The sequence below is a fragment of the Atractosteus spatula genome, chromosome 5, assembly GCF_055471065.1.
Source record: "Atractosteus spatula isolate fAtrSpa1 chromosome 5, fAtrSpa1.hap1, whole genome shotgun sequence".
Lineage (NCBI taxonomy): Eukaryota > Metazoa > Chordata > Actinopteri > Semionotiformes > Lepisosteidae > Atractosteus > Atractosteus spatula.
This window is the reverse complement of record NC_142710.1, coordinates 8,664,459-8,685,203: the sequence shown is the minus strand read 5'-3', so window position 1 is coordinate 8,685,203 and position 20,745 is coordinate 8,664,459. Positions and strand designations below refer to the sequence as shown.

The window sequence follows — 20,745 nt, the reverse complement described above, 5'->3', positions numbered from 1 at the left end:
AAAATTCAGAGGTTTGCTGTATTCTGACACTCAACAGCTGAGCACTGTGTTCCCTTTCTGCAGAGTGTGGGCGGGCGCCTCTCAGTACCAGGATCATGCAGGGTGACGCTGCCCCAGAGGGGTACTGGCCCTGGCAAGTTAACCTGTATTATTATGGACAACATGTGTGTGGAGGGTCTCTGATCAACCACCAGTGGGCGCTGACAGCTGCACACTGCATCTACAGGTAACTTGACCAGTTAAAGCCTTTCATGAATTTAATGGTGCATGGATGAACTGTTAAATTATGGTGGCCCTGCACTCTCAGGGATGGTATTTCTCTATTTTCTGACATCTTGCCTGTCTTTCTCATACAGCTACAGTGGTATCAGTTTCTACCGAGTGTATCTGGGCAGGTTGACCCAGGTGGCCTCTAACCCACATGAAGTGTCTAGAAGGGTCAGCCAGATCATCATACACCCTAACTTTGATTCTTGGACTCTGAACAACGACATCGCCCTGCTGAAGCTGAGCAGCCCTGTCAACTTCACCAGCTACATCCAGCCCATCTGTCTGGCCGACAACAGCAGCTCCTTCCACACTGGGACCAGCTGCTGGGTTGCAGGCTGGGGAAACACAGATGAACAAAGTGAGTGTAACCCCTCAATAATTGTTAAAAACCTACAACGCTCAGTTTAAGGTGCATATAAACAGCACAGACCTCACAGAAATCTCTCTCGCAATTTTAGCTTCTTCACTTTTACACAGAGTATTTGCACTTTTATTGTTGTATAAAATTTTAATTACATGATACATGGTGATCTCTTGTAAAACAGCGTCCATGGTGATCTGTGTAAGCATTTAGGAACAAGTAAAAGGTTTATTCCATATTGAAAAGAGAAGAGAGAAAACACAATGTTTTGGCTGAGAAGCCTTCTTCGGGTGTGAGCTCTTTTTATTACACTACAACAGTCCTGTTACAATAGGAGCTACAGTCCCAGTACAGTACAAACGTTCTGTTACAATAGGAGCTACAGTCCCTGTACAGTACTCCTGTTACAATAGGAGCTACAGTCCCAGTACAGTACAAAAGTCCTGTTACAGTAGGAGCTCCAGTCCCAGTGTAGTAGAACAGTCCTGTTACAATAGGAGCTACAGTCCCAGTACAATAGAACAGTCCTGTTACAATAGGAGCTGCAATCCCAGTACAGTACAACACTCCTGTTACAATAGGAGCTACAGTCCCAGTGCAGTACAACAGCCTGTTACAATACAGGAAAAAGTAATGGGTTTATTTCATGCTAAAAAGAGAAGAAAGAAAACACAACGTTTCTGCTGTGGTGTGACACCCGAAGAAGGCTCCATAGTTGAAACTTTGTGTTTTCTTTCTTCTCTCTTCAGCACGGATAAAACCTATTACTTTTTCCTTTACAGACTACGCATGCTGACACAGCTACCCACCTGTGTAAGCATTTATATACATATGCAGTAATTCTATATGCAACTATAAGTATCTGATATAACAGCTGTGTTTCATTAGAAACTGGCTTTCATCACAATTTCAGATTTGTATAACAATCACCAGGGAGACCCGTGGAGGTCTGACAGCCCCTCTTGTATTTCAGCTGGTCTGTCAGGGAACCGGACGCTCCTGGAGGTCCAGCTGCCCATCATTGGGAACAGGCAGTGTGGGTGTGACATCGACCCCGTTTACGGACCAAAAGCCGTGACTGAAAACATGATCTGTGCCGGAGAGCTGGAGGGGAGGAAGGACGTCTGCATGGTACCAACTCTTCCTTTGTCTTTTACACTGCTCTGTCCCTGTGTCCCTCTGGTAGACTTCAGTATTGAAGAGTGCTGTATTCAGCCATCACATCGTTATATGCTCCTGTCTTTAGTGTCCAGTCTGTGAGTCTGTATTAACCCCCCTCTCTCTCAGTGCAGTGTTAATGTACTGGAGTGTCCAGTCAGTGTGTCTGTATTAACCCCTCTCTCTCTCAGTGCAGTGTTAATGTACTGGAGTGTCCAGTCAGTGTGTCTGTATGAACCCCTCTCTCTCTCAGTGCAGTGTTAATGTACTGTAGTGTCCAGTCAGTGTGTCTGTATTAACCCCTCTCTCTCTCAGTGCAGTGTTAATGTACTGGAGTGTCCAGTCAGTGTGTCTGTATTAACCCCTCTCTCTCAGTGCTGTGTTAATGTACTGTAGTGTCCAGTCAGTGTGTCTGTATTAACCCCTCTCTCTCAGTGCTGTGTTAATGTACTGTAGTGTCCAGTCAGTGTGTCTGTATTAACCGCTCTCTCTCAGTGCAGTGTTAATGTACTGTAGTGTCCAGTCAGTGAGTCTGTATTAACCCCCCTCTCTCTCAGTGCAGTGTTAATGTACTGGAGTGTCCAGTCAGTGTGTCTGTATTAACCCCTCTCTCTCAGTGCTGTGTTAATGTACTGTAGTGTCCAGTCAGTGTGTCTGTATTAACCCCTCTCTCTCAGTGCAGTGTTAATGTACTGGAGTGTCCAGTCAGTGTGTCTGTATTAAGACTGTGTCTCTCTCCAGGGAGATGGAGGAGGTCCCCTGATCTGTAAGCAGGGCTCTTCCTGGGTTCAGGCTGGAATTGTGAGTTTTGAGAGGGGCTGTATCAGTTCCAGTATTCCTGGAGTGTATACCAGGGTGTCGCAGTACAAAGACTGGATTAAAGATCAGGTAGGATTGGCCACTCCGGGCTTTGTGACCTTCACTTCCACTGGCCCGGACCCCGACAGCAACTTCACCTGCTCTCCATTCAACGCAACTCCAATAGCTCCCAGTGGTAGGTGATGGTGTAGTCAAGTAACTGACTCACTATAGACTAATACCGGCGTACTAGTTTTAGAGTAAACAGGTAGCCACGACTATTCTTGTCTCTCTGTCCTCTTCCTCCAGAGTGTGGGCAGGCGCCTCTCAGTACCAGGATATTGGGAGGTGACTCTTCCCCAGAGGGGTACTGGCCCTGGCAGGTCAGCATACATTACTATGGGCAACACAGGTGTGGAGGATCTCTGATCAACCACCAGTGGGTCCTGACTTCTGCCAGCTGTTTGAACTGGTACTGGTAAGTATGTGAAGTTTTTATTGGTCTTTGGGACTGTCAGTGGCATTTATGAAACATCTGCTTGTATCCCTGAACCAAACACGTACTGACTTTTTTCAGATTACTGGAAGAAAAATTCTATTAATTGGACCAATTAAAGATCTTTCAGAACTATACTTCAGCAGTGTGAACACAGCTCCAGTGTTCAGAACTAGCATTTAACAATGACATAAGAAGTCACTTTCCCAGCCCTGGGTGGAGTGTCCTGCACCAAAAGAGATTCTGATCTCAGTATCTGTAGAAGTCTATAGAGAAAATTAGGTTAATGATCTAGCTGCAGCTTTTAGAATTCATGCAGGATCACAAATTGTTCTGCTAGCACCCCGAGCCCTATTTTCTGCTAGCAATTTCCCTCATCTTTCTCCAGGTATGGTCTCAGTCAAGTGACAGTGTATCTGGGCCGGCAGAGACAGGTGGGCTCTAACCCCCACGAAGTGTCCAGGAAGGTGTCACAGATCATCTTGCACCCTGAATCTTACTATTCGAATTGGGAGAACAACATCGCTCTGGTGAAACTGAGCAGCCCCGTCACCTTCACTGCTTACATCCAGCCCATCTGTCTGGCAGACAACAGCAGCTCCTTCTTCACTGGGACCAGCTGCTGGATCTCAGGCTGGGGATACACTGCTGGAAACTGTGAGTTTATCTCCTTGATTAATAGTCTACTTGACTGATGTGCTTGTTGTATAAAAGTACAGTATGTCCTCCTCAAACACATAGTGTCTTGCACTTGCAGCGTGTGAAAAGATGATAGGTCTGTGTTTCTGCAGTGACTCAACTGGTCAAAATGTTTTTCCAAGCACAGGCTGGGCTCTGTGACTGTGGCTCCCAGCAGCTGTCAACTCAGTTCACTGAGTGTCATTGACCTAGGGTAGGATGGGTCAGCACGGTGTTTCTCGGGTCCTGGTGACATTGGGGAGGAAGCAACAACCTGCACTCAAATGGGCAGGGCAGAATACTTTCTCATTCTCCTTGTGTGTAGTTGTAGGGTTTGTAGTTGTGAGCAGATTTGAGCTTTTCCAGTATTCTGTGTTATTGTGTGATAACTGGATGCTTCACAATATCTCTAAAATTGTTAAAGCACCACAGAGATGTTCTAAATAAATGTGGTCATCCTGTGGTATGTTAAACTTTATTGAGTGAGATCCCAAAAGGAAATATTAGTTCTGTCAAATTCAACTCATGATATTTAACAGAAATTCAAGAGGAGGTCAAATTCTAGTCTTGCACTCCCTCCACCTTAACTTCACTCTTATAGCTGTCTCCCTGGTTCATTCCTGTAAGTGAGGGAGGTTTTTAAAGCGCTGATCTTACCAGAGATAATGCAAAAACTAAAAAGTACACTATCCCTTTATATGCCATTGTCTTAGTTCATCATTATAAGAATTACAATGAACAGCTGCTGGGATACTTTAACTGTTAGACTGGGTAGGTGGGAGATGCGTTAAAGAAGGAAGAATTGGGTAATAGCAATCAGCCATCAATCTCACACACTGTTTGGGATCTCTCTTGTCTTCCAGCACCTCTGTCTGGGAACCAGACCCTCCAGGAGATCCAGCTGCCTATCATTGGGAACGGAGAGTGTGGCTGTGCCAGCAACCTGACCTATGGAAGGAACGTTGTCACTGACCGCATGATCTGTGCTGGAGTGCTGGGAGACAGGAAGGGCCCCTGCTATGTACGAACACTTGCTGCTCCTTGTGTTTTCCATCATCTTATTCCTCCCCTCCTCTGTTCCTCTTTTCCTGTTTCTAACTCAGGGCGTGTCCCAATTTTTGCACTGTGCCATCAGCCCTTCCTCCAAGTCCGCACTTGTATGACGTAGTGTGAGTGTAGATTTCAAGTGTGTGAGTCTTCACTGTCATAAACAGGGTAATGGGACACCCTTGGGTAAAGTCTCTTGCTGGTCACGAGTCAAACTCCTGTCTTTTGATACTACTAAAGCTTTGTACTACAAAATACATTTAATCTCGTCTGTCCCAGTACAGAAACAACAGTACGAGGAATATAGCGCGTTCATTCACATTCATTCCCAGTATAGTAAATGAGATAAACTTGGCCACACCTCAAAGCTTTGTACTATTACATATTCCATGAACAAAACACTCTGCAGGTAAATTAATATTCATCAGTCTAAATGAGGTGATGAACTAAAAACTTTATGTCAAAACTTTGTAACAAGAAATCATACAGTATGAATCTAAAGTAGCTTAATGAGATTTTGTTTTTACATAAAATGAGTTTTAAATTTACGAACACTAACTCTACTCCATGAGGAATTAGGGGTGATTCCCTTCAGGGGAGTCCACTCTGATGCAGACTTCAGAGAAGGGAGCATTAAGGGCCCATTGAGGGCGCTCCTGAGCACTCTTGTGAAACACAAATATAGAAATGGGGCACCCCGAGCCCTTGCAGACTTGAGCAGGAACGTGCACATGAAGGAGGCAAGACCACGACTGTGGGTATTGTCACACGGCCTCGCGTTCCAGTGTTGCGGGTCTATCAGTCTTCATCTTGTCCTTCTTCTCAGAGACTCTCAGTCTCTCTATTAAAGCATTCTGACAGTGCGTCTTCACCCCTGACTCTCTCCCTGCATGTTCATACACCGTAGTAAGTGAGTAAGTGTGTAATAACCTGCCTATGTTTCTCTCTCTCAGGGAGATTCAGGGGGTCCCCTGGTCTGTAAGCAGGGCTCTGCCTGGGTACAAGCTGGTATTGTGAGCTATGAATGTTACCAGTCCAGTTTTCCCTGGATTTACACCAGAGTCTCCTGGTTCCAGGAGTGGATTAATGGAGTGGTGGGGTCGGCTTCTTCTCCAGGCTATGTGACCTTCACATCCAGTGGCACAGACTCTGACAATTATAACTGTAGTCTGTTCTCTACAACGACACCTCCACCAACCAGTAGACTGCCAACTACCTTAACACCTCTTGGTAGGTCAGAGTTCGATTCATTTGTTCGGAAAATAGCTGACTCAGACATCAATCACTTATCTTTCCTGTCGTCTTCTTCCTCTAGTCTGTGGTCAGGCGCCCCTCAGTCCCAGGATCGTGGGGGGTGAGTCAGCGCAGGCGGGGTACTGGCCCTGGCAGGCTAGCCTGCACTGGAATGGGTCCCACACATGTGGGGGGACTCTGATCAACATTGAGTGGGTGCTGTCAGCTGCTCACTGCTTTGGAAGGTAGGACAGAAAGTGTAACACACAGTGTAACAGTGGTGATTTATACCATATCAGTTTACAGAGTGATCACTGCAGATTGAAACTGCTGGCAGTGTAACAGAGGTGATTTATACTGTATCAATGTTCACAGTGATCATGCAGATTGAAACTGCTCACAGTGTAACATAGGTGGTTTATACTGTATCAATGTTCACAGTGATCACTGCAGATTGAAACTGCTGGCAGTGTAACAGAGGTGATTTCTGACTTACAGGTCGTTTTCCAGTGACAGGAATGGCTTTAAAGACAGCAATACTGAATAATGAAGCTTCAGGACACATGAACAATTCCCATGTCTCCGCTTTCTTCTTCCTGTTAGTTTTCTCCATGCAGCTCCAGTTCCCAATCAGGCCATTATAACAGTTTATTCTCCTCCCTCTCTCTTCAGCCCTGTGGTTGCGAGTCAGTGGAAAGTGTATCTGGGGCGGCTGACACAGACGGGTCCCAACATCCACGAAGTGTCCAGGGGGCTCCAGCAAATCATCGTGCATCCAGACTATGACTCTTCAACCAACAACAATGACATTGCCCTGCTGAGACTGAGCAGCTCCGTCTCCTTCACCAACTACATCCAGCCCATTTGTCTGGCTGACAGAAGCAGCTCCTTCTTCACTGGGACCAGCTGCTGGGTCACTGGCTGGGGAGACACAGCTGAAGGTGGTGAGTGTATCTCATTGGCATCTAGTGAAGAGCTACTAATATCTGTTGAACTGTAATTGAGGCTGGACTATTCCTTTAGCCTTCTGAGATATTGTAGCCCCACCTCGTGGCCCTAGATACTGGACTGAGTATCACAAATATGACAGCGACCTTCCAGCTCCTCTGTCAGGGAACCAAACCCTCCAGGGAGTCAAGCTTCCCATAACTGGGAACTGGGAATGGTTATTGGGATGACTTTTGTGCTGGCTTTTCTGATCCATGAGGGCTCACAGGTTAGGTACAGTACTATCACACTGTCTTGCCTCTTAGGATCTCTGTCGGGGAACCAGACCCTGCAGGAGGTCCAGCTGCCCATCATGGGGAACAGGCAGTGTGGGTGTCTGAACGACGTGGCCTTTGGCTCAGGCAGTATCACAGCCAACATGATCTGTGCTGGAGAGCTGCAGGGGGGCAAAGACTCCTGCCAGGTAAATTGTTAACATATTTTCGTCAAAGCTACACCCACACTACATTGTCTGATCAATCAGACATTGCATATCTCCTGCCTTGTTTTCAGTGTTAGTGGACAGAACTGGGCTGTCTGCCAGTTAGTGCCACTTCTAATCATTTTCTCTGTCTGCAGGGAGACTCAGGGGGTCCCCTGGTCTGCAAGCGGGGCTCTGGCTGGGTTCAAGCTGGTGTTGTGAGTTTCGGAAGGGGCTGTGCCCGTCCCAGTCTCCCAGGGGTGTACACCAGGGTGTCCCAGTACAAGGACTGGATTAACAGACAAGTGGGGTCGGGAGTCACAGGCTTTGTGACCTTCACCTCCAGTGGCACAGACGCTGATAGCAGCTTTACCTGTGGTCCGGATCCTACAGTTACTACAAGAGCACCACTGACCACTCCTGTTGCCCCATCAATCACTTACCCGACCCCTGCGCCAGCCCCCATAGCGCCAGGAGGTTGGTTGTCATTTTAATGAAGGAGATGTGTTCAGATTCATACTATATTCCTTGGGTCACTATTCAGTTTCTTCTCCCTGTGTCCTGTTCCTCCAGAGTGTGGGAGAGCGCCCCTCAGTCCCAGGATTGTAGGGGGTGACTCTGCCCCAAAGGGGTACTGGCCGTGGCAGGTCAGCATACATTACTATGGGCAACACAGGTGTGGAGGATCTCTGATCAACCACCAGTGGGTCCTGACGTCTGCCAGCTATATCTACTGGTACTGGTCCTGGTAAGTTTTCTGAGGGACAGACTAGTCATTCTGGATCAGTGCTGTCCAGGACAGTATTTGAAAAGTACAGTTCAGTACTATATTAGCACAGTTGATATACACAGATCTGCTGACATCCTTTTCCTTTCCACAGGTACTACACTCTTGCTGAGTGGCAGGTGTATCTGGGCAGGCAGCAACAAGTGGGCTCTAACCCCTATGAAGTGTCTAGGAGGATCCAGTCGATCATTATACACCCTGGATTTTATTATTACAGTTCCAGGCAAGACAATGACATCGCCCTCGTGATGCTGGACAGCCCTGTCAACTTCACCAGCTACATCCAGCCCATCTGTCTGGCCGACAACAGCAGCTCCTTCCACACTGGGACCAGCTGCTGGGTCGCAGGCTGGGGATACACAGCTGATGGCGGTGAGCTCATTTCTTATACGTACTGCATCCCTTTGCTAAAGCAGAACAGCCGTACCCCTTAAAAACAACTGTGGGCTATTTGCTGTATCCTCTGTAGATACAACACGAACACCCCACTCTCCTTACTCCTTTTTTTTTTCCAATTACACATCATGTGATTTTGAAGTGGCGTAGTACAGCTCTGGGTTCGATTCCAGGCTGGGTTGCCTTCAGGGTGGAGTCTCCGTGTCCTGCCTGTGAACGCCTCATGCCGGTCAGACATGATTGGCTGGACTGAACTGTCAGGTCTGGGCTGGTGGTCAGGTATCTGCTCTCACCTGGTGGGCTATGGGTTCAGGTCCCAGGTGAAACAGTGCAGTTGTACCCTTGAGCGAGGCTCATATTCAGCCTACCTTAGTCTGTAGCTGCATACTTGGGCCCCATAGTAACATGCTTTGGATAACATGCTTTGGATTTCTCTGAGAGGCACTAAGAGTAAATTTCTAAGTCACCTTGGTAGAACATCCATAATGCTCGTCAAATCTCGGATTAACGGGAACTGTGGTATACTGCAGCTGTGGCTGGAACACTGCAATCAGCCATTCAGAGCTCAAAACAGATTGATAGTGTTGTGTTAGGTGTTCCTGAAATGACAGCGGCATCTAATCTGAGACTTTCTTAGACTAATAATCATACGTCTTCACAACATAACATATGTTATATAAATACACAAAATACAGACCCTAGCTTTGAAAAGCTTTTCTGAAAAGAGGATTGCTGTACATGCTATGAATGAAGCTTGGATCAGACCAGGAGTTTCATGGAGTTTAAAACAATTAAATTGAATAATATTGCACTTTGCCATTATACTGTTGATCTAGGCAGTGTACATGAATGGTAGTAATACTGCAGTTGATGTACAGTACGGATATCTGTGGATATTCTGCGTTCCTGTGTGACATCTGAAAATGTGCTTGTTGGTGCCCAGGTATTCAGCTCATGTTCCAGATTCCTACAAACTTCTTCACTTTGTACTTCCAGTCCCATTTTAAACAGACCCTTCAAAAACTGAAAATTATTTCAGAAAGGTTAAAGTTAATAAATATTTAGCTGAGTCCCCTCATTTTAGAACACATACTCAAAACACTGTTTACTGTAGAAAAAGGCATGTATGTACTGTATTTTGTACATGGAAAGAGCACATAGTTGTATTTTGTACATTCAAGAGCACATAGTTTTGAATAAACTGAGAAATGTATTGCCAGGTTTACCTTATTTAGTTTTTAACCAATTAAATCACTCCTGTTTAACATGAATGAAGATGTTTATGTTCCCCATGCTTACATTTTTCTACGGGAACAGATGAGATTAAACGTACTGTTTATGACAAAACAAAGATCTGAATAGTCAGGGAGCGGTATTCGCCAAGTTTTCCCCAATATGAGTGAACACAGTACATCACCACTTGAGTGCGTATAGGAACAGGTGACACTGCATTAAGATTCATCAAACTGTCAAGGGAGAACGAAAAACTTCTTAAAAAATTATCTGCCATTGGATAAGAAGTGGGAGTGAAATCAGCAAAAACAAGAAAGCATTTTGACTGTGAACTGCAGAGTGGTTGTCCAAGAAATATCATGCTCATTGTGATGCTGCTGACTTTCACTGCCTACTAATGCTCCACAAGGGCCACCCATCAGTCTTCTTTGGGAGTGCAGTTTTCTGGGCAGGGTGACACCATGGGACAGCAAAGTCATCTTGTCATGGCAACGAGTTTTGACACCCAATCTGACTGGCTGCATGGTGCGTTTTACGTGGCTGCATCTGTAATGTCCAGACACTGTGGGGTTAGGAGCTGCTAAGAATAAAATTACAGGTCTTAGTGTTAGGTCATCTCGGGGATATTCACACTAATGGACTTCAGCCACCATTCCAACAGCAAGTCAATCTCTCGTCCCTCAGTGTCTCTGTCAGGGAACCAGACGCTAAAGGAGGTCCAGGTGCCCATCATTGGGAACAGGCAGTGTGGGTGTCTGACTACTGAAGATGCCAATAACCCCATCACCATCACTGAAAACATGATCTGTGCTGGAGAGCTGGATGGTGGCAAGGATACCTGCTGGGTACAGACACCACTTTACAAATACTTTTCGGTTTTATACTTTCTCTATCTTTTCTTTAAAAAAAAACCTTAATGTGTACTATTCACCTTTTTTTTCTATATTAACCCCTCTGTCTCAGTGCAGTGTTAATGTACTGGGGTGTCCACTCAGTGTGTCTGTATTAACCTCTCTCTCTCAGTGCAGTGTTAATGTACTGGAGTGTCCAGTCAGTGTGTGTGTATTAACCCCTCTCTCTCAGTGCAGTGTTAATGTACTGGAGTGTCCAGTCAGTGTGTCTGTATTAACCCCTCTCTCTCTCAGTGCAGTGTTAATGTACTGGAGTGTCCAGTCAGAGTGTCTGTATTAACCTCTCTCTCTCAGTGCAGTGTAAATATACTGGGGTGTCCAGTCAGTGTGTCTGTATTAACCCCCATGTCTGTCCATCTCTCTCTCTGTTATGTCCAGGGAGACACAGGAGGACCCCTGATCTGTAAGCAGGACTCCTCCTGGGTTCAGGCTGGTGTTGTGAGCTCTAGGCAGGGTTGTGCTCGTTCCAGTCTCCCGGATGTGTACACCAGAGTGTCCCAGTACAAGGACTGGATTAACACTCAGGTTGCGTCGGCCACTCCAGGTTTTGTGACCTTCAGCTCCAACGGCACAGACCCTGACAGCGGTTTTAACTGTAGCTCTCTTAGTGTTACTGCTGTAGCACCGAGCGGTAGGTGACACTTCCATTAAAACCATTGAGAAACTGACACATTAGTTTCTGCTCAGTTCACTTGAGGGTGTCCTCTCTCATCTCTTTCTCTGTCCATGTCCTGCAGAGTGTGGGCAAGCCCCTCGGAGCACCAGGATCATGGGGGGGGTGTCTGCCCCAGAGGGGTACTGGCCCTGGCTGGCCAGTCTGCATTATTCTTATCACATGTGTGGAGGATCCCTGATCAACCATCAGTGGGTCTTAACAGCTGCCCAGTGTGTCTTCAGGTAAGATTAATTAGATTTTTTCCTGATTTTCATGGTTTAAATTGAGATCTGCATTACGAGTGAGATTTACTGCATTATGTTTGCTGTTGCAGGGTAAGCAATATCTTAGACATAGTTCTGCTCATCTCTTTCTACAGGACCAGTGATCTCAGTCAGTGGACAGTGTATCTGGGCCGGCAGACACAATACGGCTCTAACCCTCATGAAGTGTCCAGGAGGGTCAGACAGATCGTCCTGCACCCTCACTTTGACTACTGGACTTTGAACAACGATATCGCCCTGCTGAAGCTGAGCAGCCCTGTCTCCTTCACAAGCTACATCCAGCCCATCTGTCTGGCCGACAGCAGCAGCTCCTTCCTCAAAGGCACCAGCTGCTGGGTCGCAGGCTGGGGAAACATTTATGAGGGTGGTGAGTGTAGTTCAGTGCTGTTCACATAACCCCTTCCTGGAAACAGCATCATTCTTGAGGTATCAATTACTTTGGGCATCAGCCACAGCTGAGGTGTGGAATCTGGGCGGTAGAAGAGTCTGAACGAAAGGGAAGATGTTTTGTTCCTTATTCTTCAGTGTGTGGGACGCGTTGAGGAGCTGATCACATCAGTTTGCTAGTTTTGCTGAAGTACGGGATATTGATCAATAAAAGTTCATAGAGAGAGGATCAATCTTGTGTACACTGTGGACTTCAGATCTTAAGAGTTAAAAAGACAGGGCATATTCCATAGTTTCCTACCTGAAGTAGAGCTCAGAAACAGAAAAATAATTGAATGATGAACTGGATTATCATGCTGGGTTACACTTAAACGTGTGAATTACGACAGTAAAACTGGCATCCTAGTGTATCATTGTCATGTAGAAAGAGAATCAAGAACCCCATGACTATCACCTCCGTGGGAGCAGTGTTCCCAGTGGCAAGACACTGTTGGGCAGGTTGTGACACAGATGCCTGGAAGATCCTCTGCTGGCCTGAGAGAAGGACCTCAGCCCCTAGTCCTGGGACTGACAGTGTCTCTTCTCTTCCAGGCTCCCTGCCCTACCCTCAGACCTTACAGGAGCTCCAGGTGTCCATCATGGGGAGCAGGCAGTGCGACTGTCTGAACGCAGAGGTCTTTGGGCCAAACAGCACCACTGACAACATGTTCTGTGCTGGAGTCCAGGAGGGGAGCAAGGACACCTGCCAGGTACACACACTCCTGCTTTCATTAAGACCCTGGGAATTATCTTTAGTGTTTCGAGCACTTGTGGCTCTTCAGTGTGGATATTATTTAATGCAGCACTTTTTCATTCCCCTGCCTGAGGGGTGCTATTGAATTCTTGAGATAAAAATCTTCTTAATCTTCTAAAGATAAAATCATTTTTATTTCAGCTTTCAAATCATTCAAATTGCTTTTTTAAACTTGATCCTGTGCTTTTTTTAATCATTCTTTAAAGTGCTTTCTTTCTCCTTATGTAGATTCGATCTCCAGTGTAGATTCTGAGACCACTGTTACCTTATGTTGCTCTGCCTGAAAGTACAATACAGAATTACTCACTATCAGTCTCAGTCAGCCATATCTCACTCATTTCAGGTTCATTATTGTCACAGGCTCATGCAGTAGTTTGAACATGTAGCATGTTGATTACCTATTACCTGTCTCTGTAATAACACATTAAATTAACAATTAAACAGGAAGCTGGTCTGTGCATTAATGATTCCTTTTGATTTCTCCAGAGGGACTCAGGAGGTCCCCTTGTCTGCAAGCAGGGCTCTGCTTGGGTTCAGGCTGGTATTGTGAGAGCTGAGCTGGACTGTCATCAGCCCAGTCTCCCAGGCGTTTACCTCAAGGTCTCCCAGTACCAGGACTGGATTACCCAGCAGGTTGGGTTGGCCACTCCGGGCTTCGTAACGTTCACTTCCAATGGCACCGACCCTGACAGCAGCTTCACCTGCGCTCCAGTGAACGTCACTCCAATCGCACCCAATGGTAGGTAACGGTTTGCTTTAAAGAAATTGAATAGTTTGCTTGTACTCAACTCCAGTGATCTTATGTCTGTCCTGTTCCTCCAGAGTGTGGAAAGGCTCCCCTCAGTCCCAGGATTGTGGGAGGTGACTCTGCTCCAGAGGGGTCCTGGCCCTGGCAGGCCAGCCTGTATTACAATGGGCAACACACATGTGGAGGGTCTCTGATCAGCCAGCAGTGGGTTTTGACAGCTGCACGCTGTTTCTATAGGTACTTAGATTATCAAGACTCCTTTCCTGGTTTGATTTAGATTTGATCTCTTTTGATGGTGAAAGATCTTAAATCACTCTGAACAAGTGTAATTGTGGACTGCAGTTAAGGAACTCTGTGTCAGCGGTTAACACATAACCGCTCGTAACTGTGACCTCTCTCTGCAGGAACATTGAGGCCAGGCTGTGGACAGTGTACCTGGGCAGGAGGAGTCTGATGTTTTATAACCCCACCGAGATTTCCAGAAGAGTCGCCCGGATCTTCCCACACCCAGATTTCAACTACCAGACTCTGAACAACGACATCGCCCTGGTGAGACTGCGCAGCCCTGTGTCCTTCACCAGCTACATCCAGCCCATCTGTCTGGCCGACAACAGCAGCTCCTTCCAAACTGGGACCAGCTGCTGGGTCACCGGCTGGGGAAATTTAGATGAGTTTGGTGAGTTTGTATATGTCCCTTGGTTAACACACAGGAACCCCGTAGTTGCTGAAATGTATATATACTAGATATTGTAGGTTGAATTTTTGAGTTTCTGAACAACGGTATACAAAGAGTGAGGGTAAATGGATTTCTATCACAATTTAATTGTGTTGGGTCTCCTCAGGGCTGTGTCCTATCTGTATAAAAATAGCATATTCTGTACTCTCTTTGCATTCTTTATACTGGCAACAGAAGAGGTCTTTTTGGAGAAAAGATACTGTACATCATACGTTTGCTAATCTTTCGCAATCAGTATCCTGCAAGATGTAGATACTGATCATCGTCCTGAGGTGTTACTTTTTCTAATTGTATAATAAGTCCTTTCTTCACCTTGATGTGTCAAAACCAGAGATACTGTATGTTCATTGAATTTACAAAGCACCTATTGCTAAACCAACAGTCATTCAGGAGCAGGAAACTGAAATCTTGGCACTACTATGCTATTTCAATTTATTACAAATTAACAATTGAGGAAAATACAGATGTCATATCCCAAAAGAGCCAGCAATGCTTGTTTTTCCAGATCAACCTCTGCTCTTTTAATGGATCGAACAAGTTTGTCTCAGGCATCCTCCTATAAAGAAACTGAGTTTTGATCTCAGAGGAAAACCGCCGGGCTGGATCTCTCTTGTCTTTCAGTGTCCCTGCCATATCCCCAGACCCTGCAGGAGGTCCAGGTGCCCATCATGGGGAACAGGCAGTGCAACTGTCTGAACGATGAGGCTTTGGGACCAAAGAACATCACTGACAGCATGATCTGTGCTGGAGCGCTGGAGGGAAGGAAAGACTTCTGCCAGGTTCAAATTATAGTGCTGTATCTACAATTTTACATGATGTCATTCTCCTGCCACCTCCTCACTACAGACTGAAGAACCCTTTAATATTGCAGTGTGTCTGTACTAACCCGTCTCTCTCAGTGCAGTGTTAATGTACTGGAGTGTCCAATAAGTGTCTGTATTAACCCCTCTCTCTCAGTGCAGTGTTAATGTACTGGAGTGTCCAGTCTGTGTCTGTATTAAACCCTCTCTCTCAACGCAGTGTTTATGTCTTTATTGATCTGTCTCTCTATTTATTCAGGGTGATACAGGCGGTCCTCTGGTCTGTAAGCAGGGATCTTCCTGGGTTCAGGCTGGTGTTGTCAGTTTCACTGAGAGCTGTGCCAGTACCAGTCTCCCAGGAGTTTACACCAGAGTGTCCCAGTTCCAAAACTGGATTAACCAGCTGGTTGGATTGGCCAGTCCAGGCTTCGTGACCTTCACCTCTAGCGGTACAGACCCTGACAGCAGTTTTATCTGCAGCTCATTCAATGTGACTCCTGTAGTATCCAGTGGTGGGTATCAGTTAACTGTTCGCAAAATTCAGAGGTTTGCTGTATTCTGACACTCAACAGCTGAGGACTGTGTTCCCTTTCTGCAGAGTGTGGGCGGGCGCCTCTCAGTACCAGGATCATGCAGGGTGACGCTGCCCCAGAGGGGTACTGGCCCTGGCAAGTTAACCTGTATTATTATGGACAACACATGTGTGGAGGGTCTCTGATCAACCACCAGTGGGCGCTGACAGCTGCACACTGCATCTACAGGTAACTTGACCAGTTAAAGCCTTTCATGAATTTAATGGTGCATGAAAGGACTATTAAATTATGGTGGCCCTGTGCTCTCAGGGATGGTATTTCTCTATTTTCTGACATCTTGCCTCTCTTTCTCATACAGCTACAGTGGTATCAGTTTCTACCGAGTGCTTCTGGGCAGGTTGACCCAGGTGGCCTCTAACCCACATGAAGTGTCTAGAAGGGTCACCCAGATCATCATACACCCTAACTTTGATTCTTGGACTCTGAACAACGACATCGCCCTGCTGAAGCTGAGTAGCCCTGTCAACTTCACCAGCTACATCCAGCCCATCTGTCTGGCCGACAACAGCAGCTCCTTCCACACTGGGACCAGCTGCTGGGTTGCAGGCTGGGGAAACACAGATGAACAAAGTGAGTGTAACCCCTCAATAATTGTTAAAAACCTACAACGCTCAGTTTAAGGTGCATATAAACTGCACAGACCTCACAGAAATCTTCTCTCTCGCAAATTTAGCTTCTTCACTTTTACACAGATTATTTGCACTTTTATTGTTGTATAAAATTTTAATTATATGATACATGGTGATCTCTTGTAGAACAGCGTCCATGGTGATCTGTGTAAGCATTTAGGAACAAGTAAAAGGTTTATTCCATATTGAAAAGAGAAAAGAGAAAACACAATGTTTTGGCTGAGAAGCCTTCTTCAGGTGTGAGCTCTTTTTATTACACTACAACAGTCCTGTTACAATAGGAGCTACAGTCCCAGTACAGTACAAACGTTCTGTTACAATAGGAGCTACAGTCCCAGTACAGTACAACAGTCCTCTTACAATAGGAGCTACAGTCCCTGTACAGTACAAAAGTCCTGTTACAGTAGGAGCTCCAGTCCCAGTGTAGTAGAACAGTCCTGTTACAATAGGAGCTACAGTCCCAGTACAGTAGAACAGTCCTGTTACAATAGGAGCTGCAATCCCAGTACAGTACAACACTCCTGTTACAATAGGAGCTACAGTCCCAGTACAGTACAACAGCCTGTTACAATAGGAGCTACAGTCCCAGTGCAGTACAACAGCCTGTTACAATACAGGAAAAAGTAATGGGTTTATTTCATGCTAAAAAGAGAAGAAAGAAAACACAACGTTTCTGCTGTGGTGTGACACCCGAAGAAGGCTCCATAGCTGAAACGTTGTGTTTTCTTTCTTCTCTCTTTAGCACGGATAAAACTTATTCCTTTTTCCTTTACAGACTACGCATGCTGACACAGCTACCCACCTGTGTAAGCATTTATATACATATGCAGTAATTCTATATGCAACTATAAGTATCTGATATAACAGCTGTGTTTCATTAGAAACTGGCTTTCATCACAATTACAGATTTGTATAACAATCACCAGGGAGACCCGTGGAGGTCTGACAGCCCCTCTTGTATTTCAGCTGGTCTGTCAGGGAACCGGACGCTCCTGGAGGTCCAGCTGCCCATCATTGGGAAGAGGCAGTGTGGGTGTGACATCGACCCCGTTTACGGACCAAAAGCCGTGACTGAAAACATGATCTGTGCTGGAGAGCTGGAGGGGAGGAAGGACGTCTGCATGGTACCAACTCTTCCTTTGTCTTTTACACTGCTCTGTCCCTGTGTCCCTCTCTATCCAAGTATATCCAACCATCACATCTTCATATTGTCACGGAAGCCAGGTCAGACACCCGCGGGGTGTGTTGTAAAGACCCTACGCGTGACGGTATAATCCGGAAGAGACTAGAGACGGACTTCAGGGGAAAACACAGCAGGGTTTATTTGGGTAGACAGACAGTGGGCGGTGACAGTAGTGATCTGGGTCACGGGAGGAAACGCCAAGGCAACCAGGTCCGAAAGGGGCACCCAGGGCACAGTCCGTAATCTGAGCGCCAGGAGATCCATTCAAGACGACGACAATTAAAATCCAGGGAACGGGAAACGTGGACAAGGAACACAGAGGATATGGCGCTCCGAGCCCCGGGCTCAGAGGTCAGGAGGTCAGGATGAAAGCCTATGCCCTCGGGCTATCTCCTGGCCTGGGGCTAGGCGGGCTTCCAAAGATGAGCCCGGAACAGCGGAGACGCCAGGCTTATAAAGCAAAATATAAACAAGACACACCGCGAGGTAATAGAACTGAATCAATTACAGAAACGGGTAGAAACGCCCTCTAGAGGAGAAATGTGGAATGTAACATATACAGATGCAGCCATTCAAAATGAGCGGGGTACCTTGCGGTATAAAGCAGTGGGCGTGTCGCATCCAAACGCGTTTTAACACGTCATACCTAAAATTACCGTATGTAAATGAAATTATGTTTAATAGTATTCAGAATCACCTTGTAAAACCGGCAGGAGGAGCTAATAAAGCTTAACCTCTCATGTACTGCATTTGAGCTGTCACCAGAAAACACCCAGTTTCGAATCCCGATCACTGCTGAGGGACAATCTTTATTCAATTAAGAATTTAAGTTGTATACTCTTTAGACTTTTAAATTTAAACTATGTATTACAGCATGTTAATCATTATACATTAAGAAGTTCATATATTTTATGAAAGCAAGATTGCTCAGTTGGACAAAAGTACACAACCTCCCACCTTCATCATAAATATTTTAATTATGCAGAAATATTTTATGCATCAAAGTCTTTACCGAAGATATTACTAATAGTTTTAATAATGAATGACCCTGGACAAGCTGTAAACTCAAAGTATAACCCTGGTCCACATTTTTGTAACTGTCTTTGTAAACAAAAATAATATTTTTTCATTGACAAAAAGTAACACCACAGCATTTCGTTGTTCCAATCACGCATTCGCTTCCGATCATGCAAAGTAAGTCTTGAGAATCTCCGATTCACCATGCCTTTCACATGCTCATAAACGATATTAATTTAGGAACATAAACATATTATGTAAAATGTATATTGCTGGTATTGGTAGTTTAAAGATAAAATAAACACCAGTATGTCATTTCTGCCTAAACATTTTATTTATCAAAGTCTTACATGTATATAAACCACATTACTGTATGTTTATATACTTTGTGAAAAGTGATCATTTTAACCTTTTCTGCGAATACGCTCATTATCAGAGTAAACAAAAGCATACTTTTAGAATTTGATTAATAGGGAATATAATATGGAATCTAAAGAAATTAATAACGATATAATTATATTAATGTACTGTAACACAAACAGTAGTATATACACGTACTGTATATACTCCTGTCTTTAGTGTCCAGTCAGGGTGTCTGTATTAAACCCTCTCTCTCAGTGCAGTGTTAATGTGCTGGAGTGTCCAGTCAGTGTGTCTGTATTAACCCCTCTCTCTCTCAGTGCAGTGTTAATGTACTGGAGTGTCCAGTCAGTGTGTTTGTATTAACCCCTCTCTCTCAGTGCAGTGTTAATGTACTGGAGTGTCCAGTCAGTTTGTCTGTATTAACCCCTCTCTCTCAGTGCAGTGTTAATGTACTGGAGTGTCCATTCAGTGTGTCTGTATTAACCCCTCTCTCTCTCAGTGCAGTGTTAATGTACTGGAGTGTCCAGTCAGTGTGTCTGTATTAAGACTGTGTCTCTCTCCAGGGAGATGGAGGAGGTCCCTTGATCTGTAAGGAGGGCTCTTCCTGGGTTCAGGCTGGAATCGTGAGTTTTGAGAGGGGCTGTATCAGTTCCAGTATTCCTGGAGTGTATACCAGGGTGTCCCAATACAAAGACTGGATTAAAGATCAGGTGGGATTGGCCACTCCGGGCTTTGTGACCTTCACTTCCAATGGCCCGGACCCCGACAGCAACTTCACCTGCTCTCCATTCAACGTAACTCCAATAGCTCCCAGTGGTAGGTGATGGTGTAGTCAAGTAACTGACTCACTATAGACTAATACCGGCGTACTAGTTTTAGAGTAAACAGGTAGCCACGACTATTCTTGTCTCGCTGTCCTCTTCCTCCAGAGTGTGGGCAGGCGCCTCTCAGTACCAGGATATTGGGAGGTGACTCTTCCCCAGAGGGGTACTGGCCCTGGCAGGTCAGCATACATTACTATGGGCAACACAGGTGTGGAGGATCTCTGATCAACCACCAGTGGGTCCTGACTTCCGCCAGCTGTTTGAACTGGTACTGGTAAGTATGTGAAGTTTTTATTGGTCTTTGGGACTGTCAGTGGCATTTACGAAACATCTGCTTGTATCCCTGAACCAAACACGTACTGACTTTCTTCAGATTACTGGAAGAAAAATTCTATTAATTGGACCAATTAAAGATCTTTCAGAACTATACTTCAGCAGTGTGAACACAGCTCCAGTGTTCAGATCTAGCATTTAACAATGACATAAGAAGTCACTTTCCCAGCTCTGGGTGGAGTGTCCTGCACCAAAAGAGATTCTGATCTCAGTATCTGTAGAAGTCTATAGAGAAAATTAGGTTAATGATCTAGCTGCAGCTTTTAGAATTCATGCAGGATCACAAATTACTTTATACCATTTTCTGCTAGCAATTTCCCTCATCTTTCTCCAGGTATGGTTTCAGTCAAGTGACAGTGTATCTGGGCCGGCAGAGACAGGTGGGCTCTAACCCTCACGAAGTGTCCAGGAAGGTGTCACAGATCATCTTGCACCCTGAATCTTACTATTCGAATTGGGAGAACAATATCGCTCTGGTGAAACTGAGCAGCCCCGTCACCTTCACTGCTTACATCCAGCCCATCTGTCTGGCAGACAACAGCAGCTCCTTCTTCACTGGGACCAGCTGCTGGGTCTCAGGCTGGGGATACACTGCTGGAAACTGTGAGTTTATCTCCTTGATTA

At 45.6% G+C, this 20,745-nt stretch overlaps 1 protein-coding gene across 1 annotated transcript in view; it reads left to right on the top strand.

The window, feature by feature from the left end:
* The window catches only part of LOC148833981 (uncharacterized), a 66,020-nt gene that overhangs the window by 22,147 nt on the left and 23,128 nt on the right, over positions 1 to 20,745 (top strand). Inside the window, 31 exon segments of the mRNA XM_088915714.1 lie at positions 64 to 226; positions 357 to 628; positions 1,605 to 1,762; positions 2,531 to 2,783; positions 2,897 to 3,065; positions 3,472 to 3,740; positions 4,625 to 4,782; positions 5,762 to 6,038; positions 6,124 to 6,286; positions 6,714 to 6,985; positions 7,295 to 7,452; positions 7,608 to 7,827; positions 8,023 to 8,197; positions 8,331 to 8,608; positions 8,867 to 8,968; positions 10,562 to 10,710; positions 11,155 to 11,407; positions 11,514 to 11,673; positions 11,811 to 12,082; positions 12,694 to 12,851; positions 13,382 to 13,634; positions 13,718 to 13,880; positions 14,048 to 14,319; positions 15,001 to 15,158; positions 15,439 to 15,691; positions 15,778 to 15,940; positions 16,071 to 16,342; positions 17,368 to 17,525; positions 19,528 to 19,780; positions 19,894 to 20,062; positions 20,456 to 20,724. Of these exon segments, the coding sequence (XP_088771840.1) occupies positions 64 to 226; positions 357 to 628; positions 1,605 to 1,762; positions 2,531 to 2,783; positions 2,897 to 3,065; positions 3,472 to 3,740; positions 4,625 to 4,782; positions 5,762 to 6,038; positions 6,124 to 6,286; positions 6,714 to 6,985; positions 7,295 to 7,452; positions 7,608 to 7,827; positions 8,023 to 8,197; positions 8,331 to 8,608; positions 8,867 to 8,968; positions 10,562 to 10,710; positions 11,155 to 11,407; positions 11,514 to 11,673; positions 11,811 to 12,082; positions 12,694 to 12,851; positions 13,382 to 13,634; positions 13,718 to 13,880; positions 14,048 to 14,319; positions 15,001 to 15,158; positions 15,439 to 15,691; positions 15,778 to 15,940; positions 16,071 to 16,342; positions 17,368 to 17,525; positions 19,528 to 19,780; positions 19,894 to 20,062; positions 20,456 to 20,724 (6,462 nt within the window).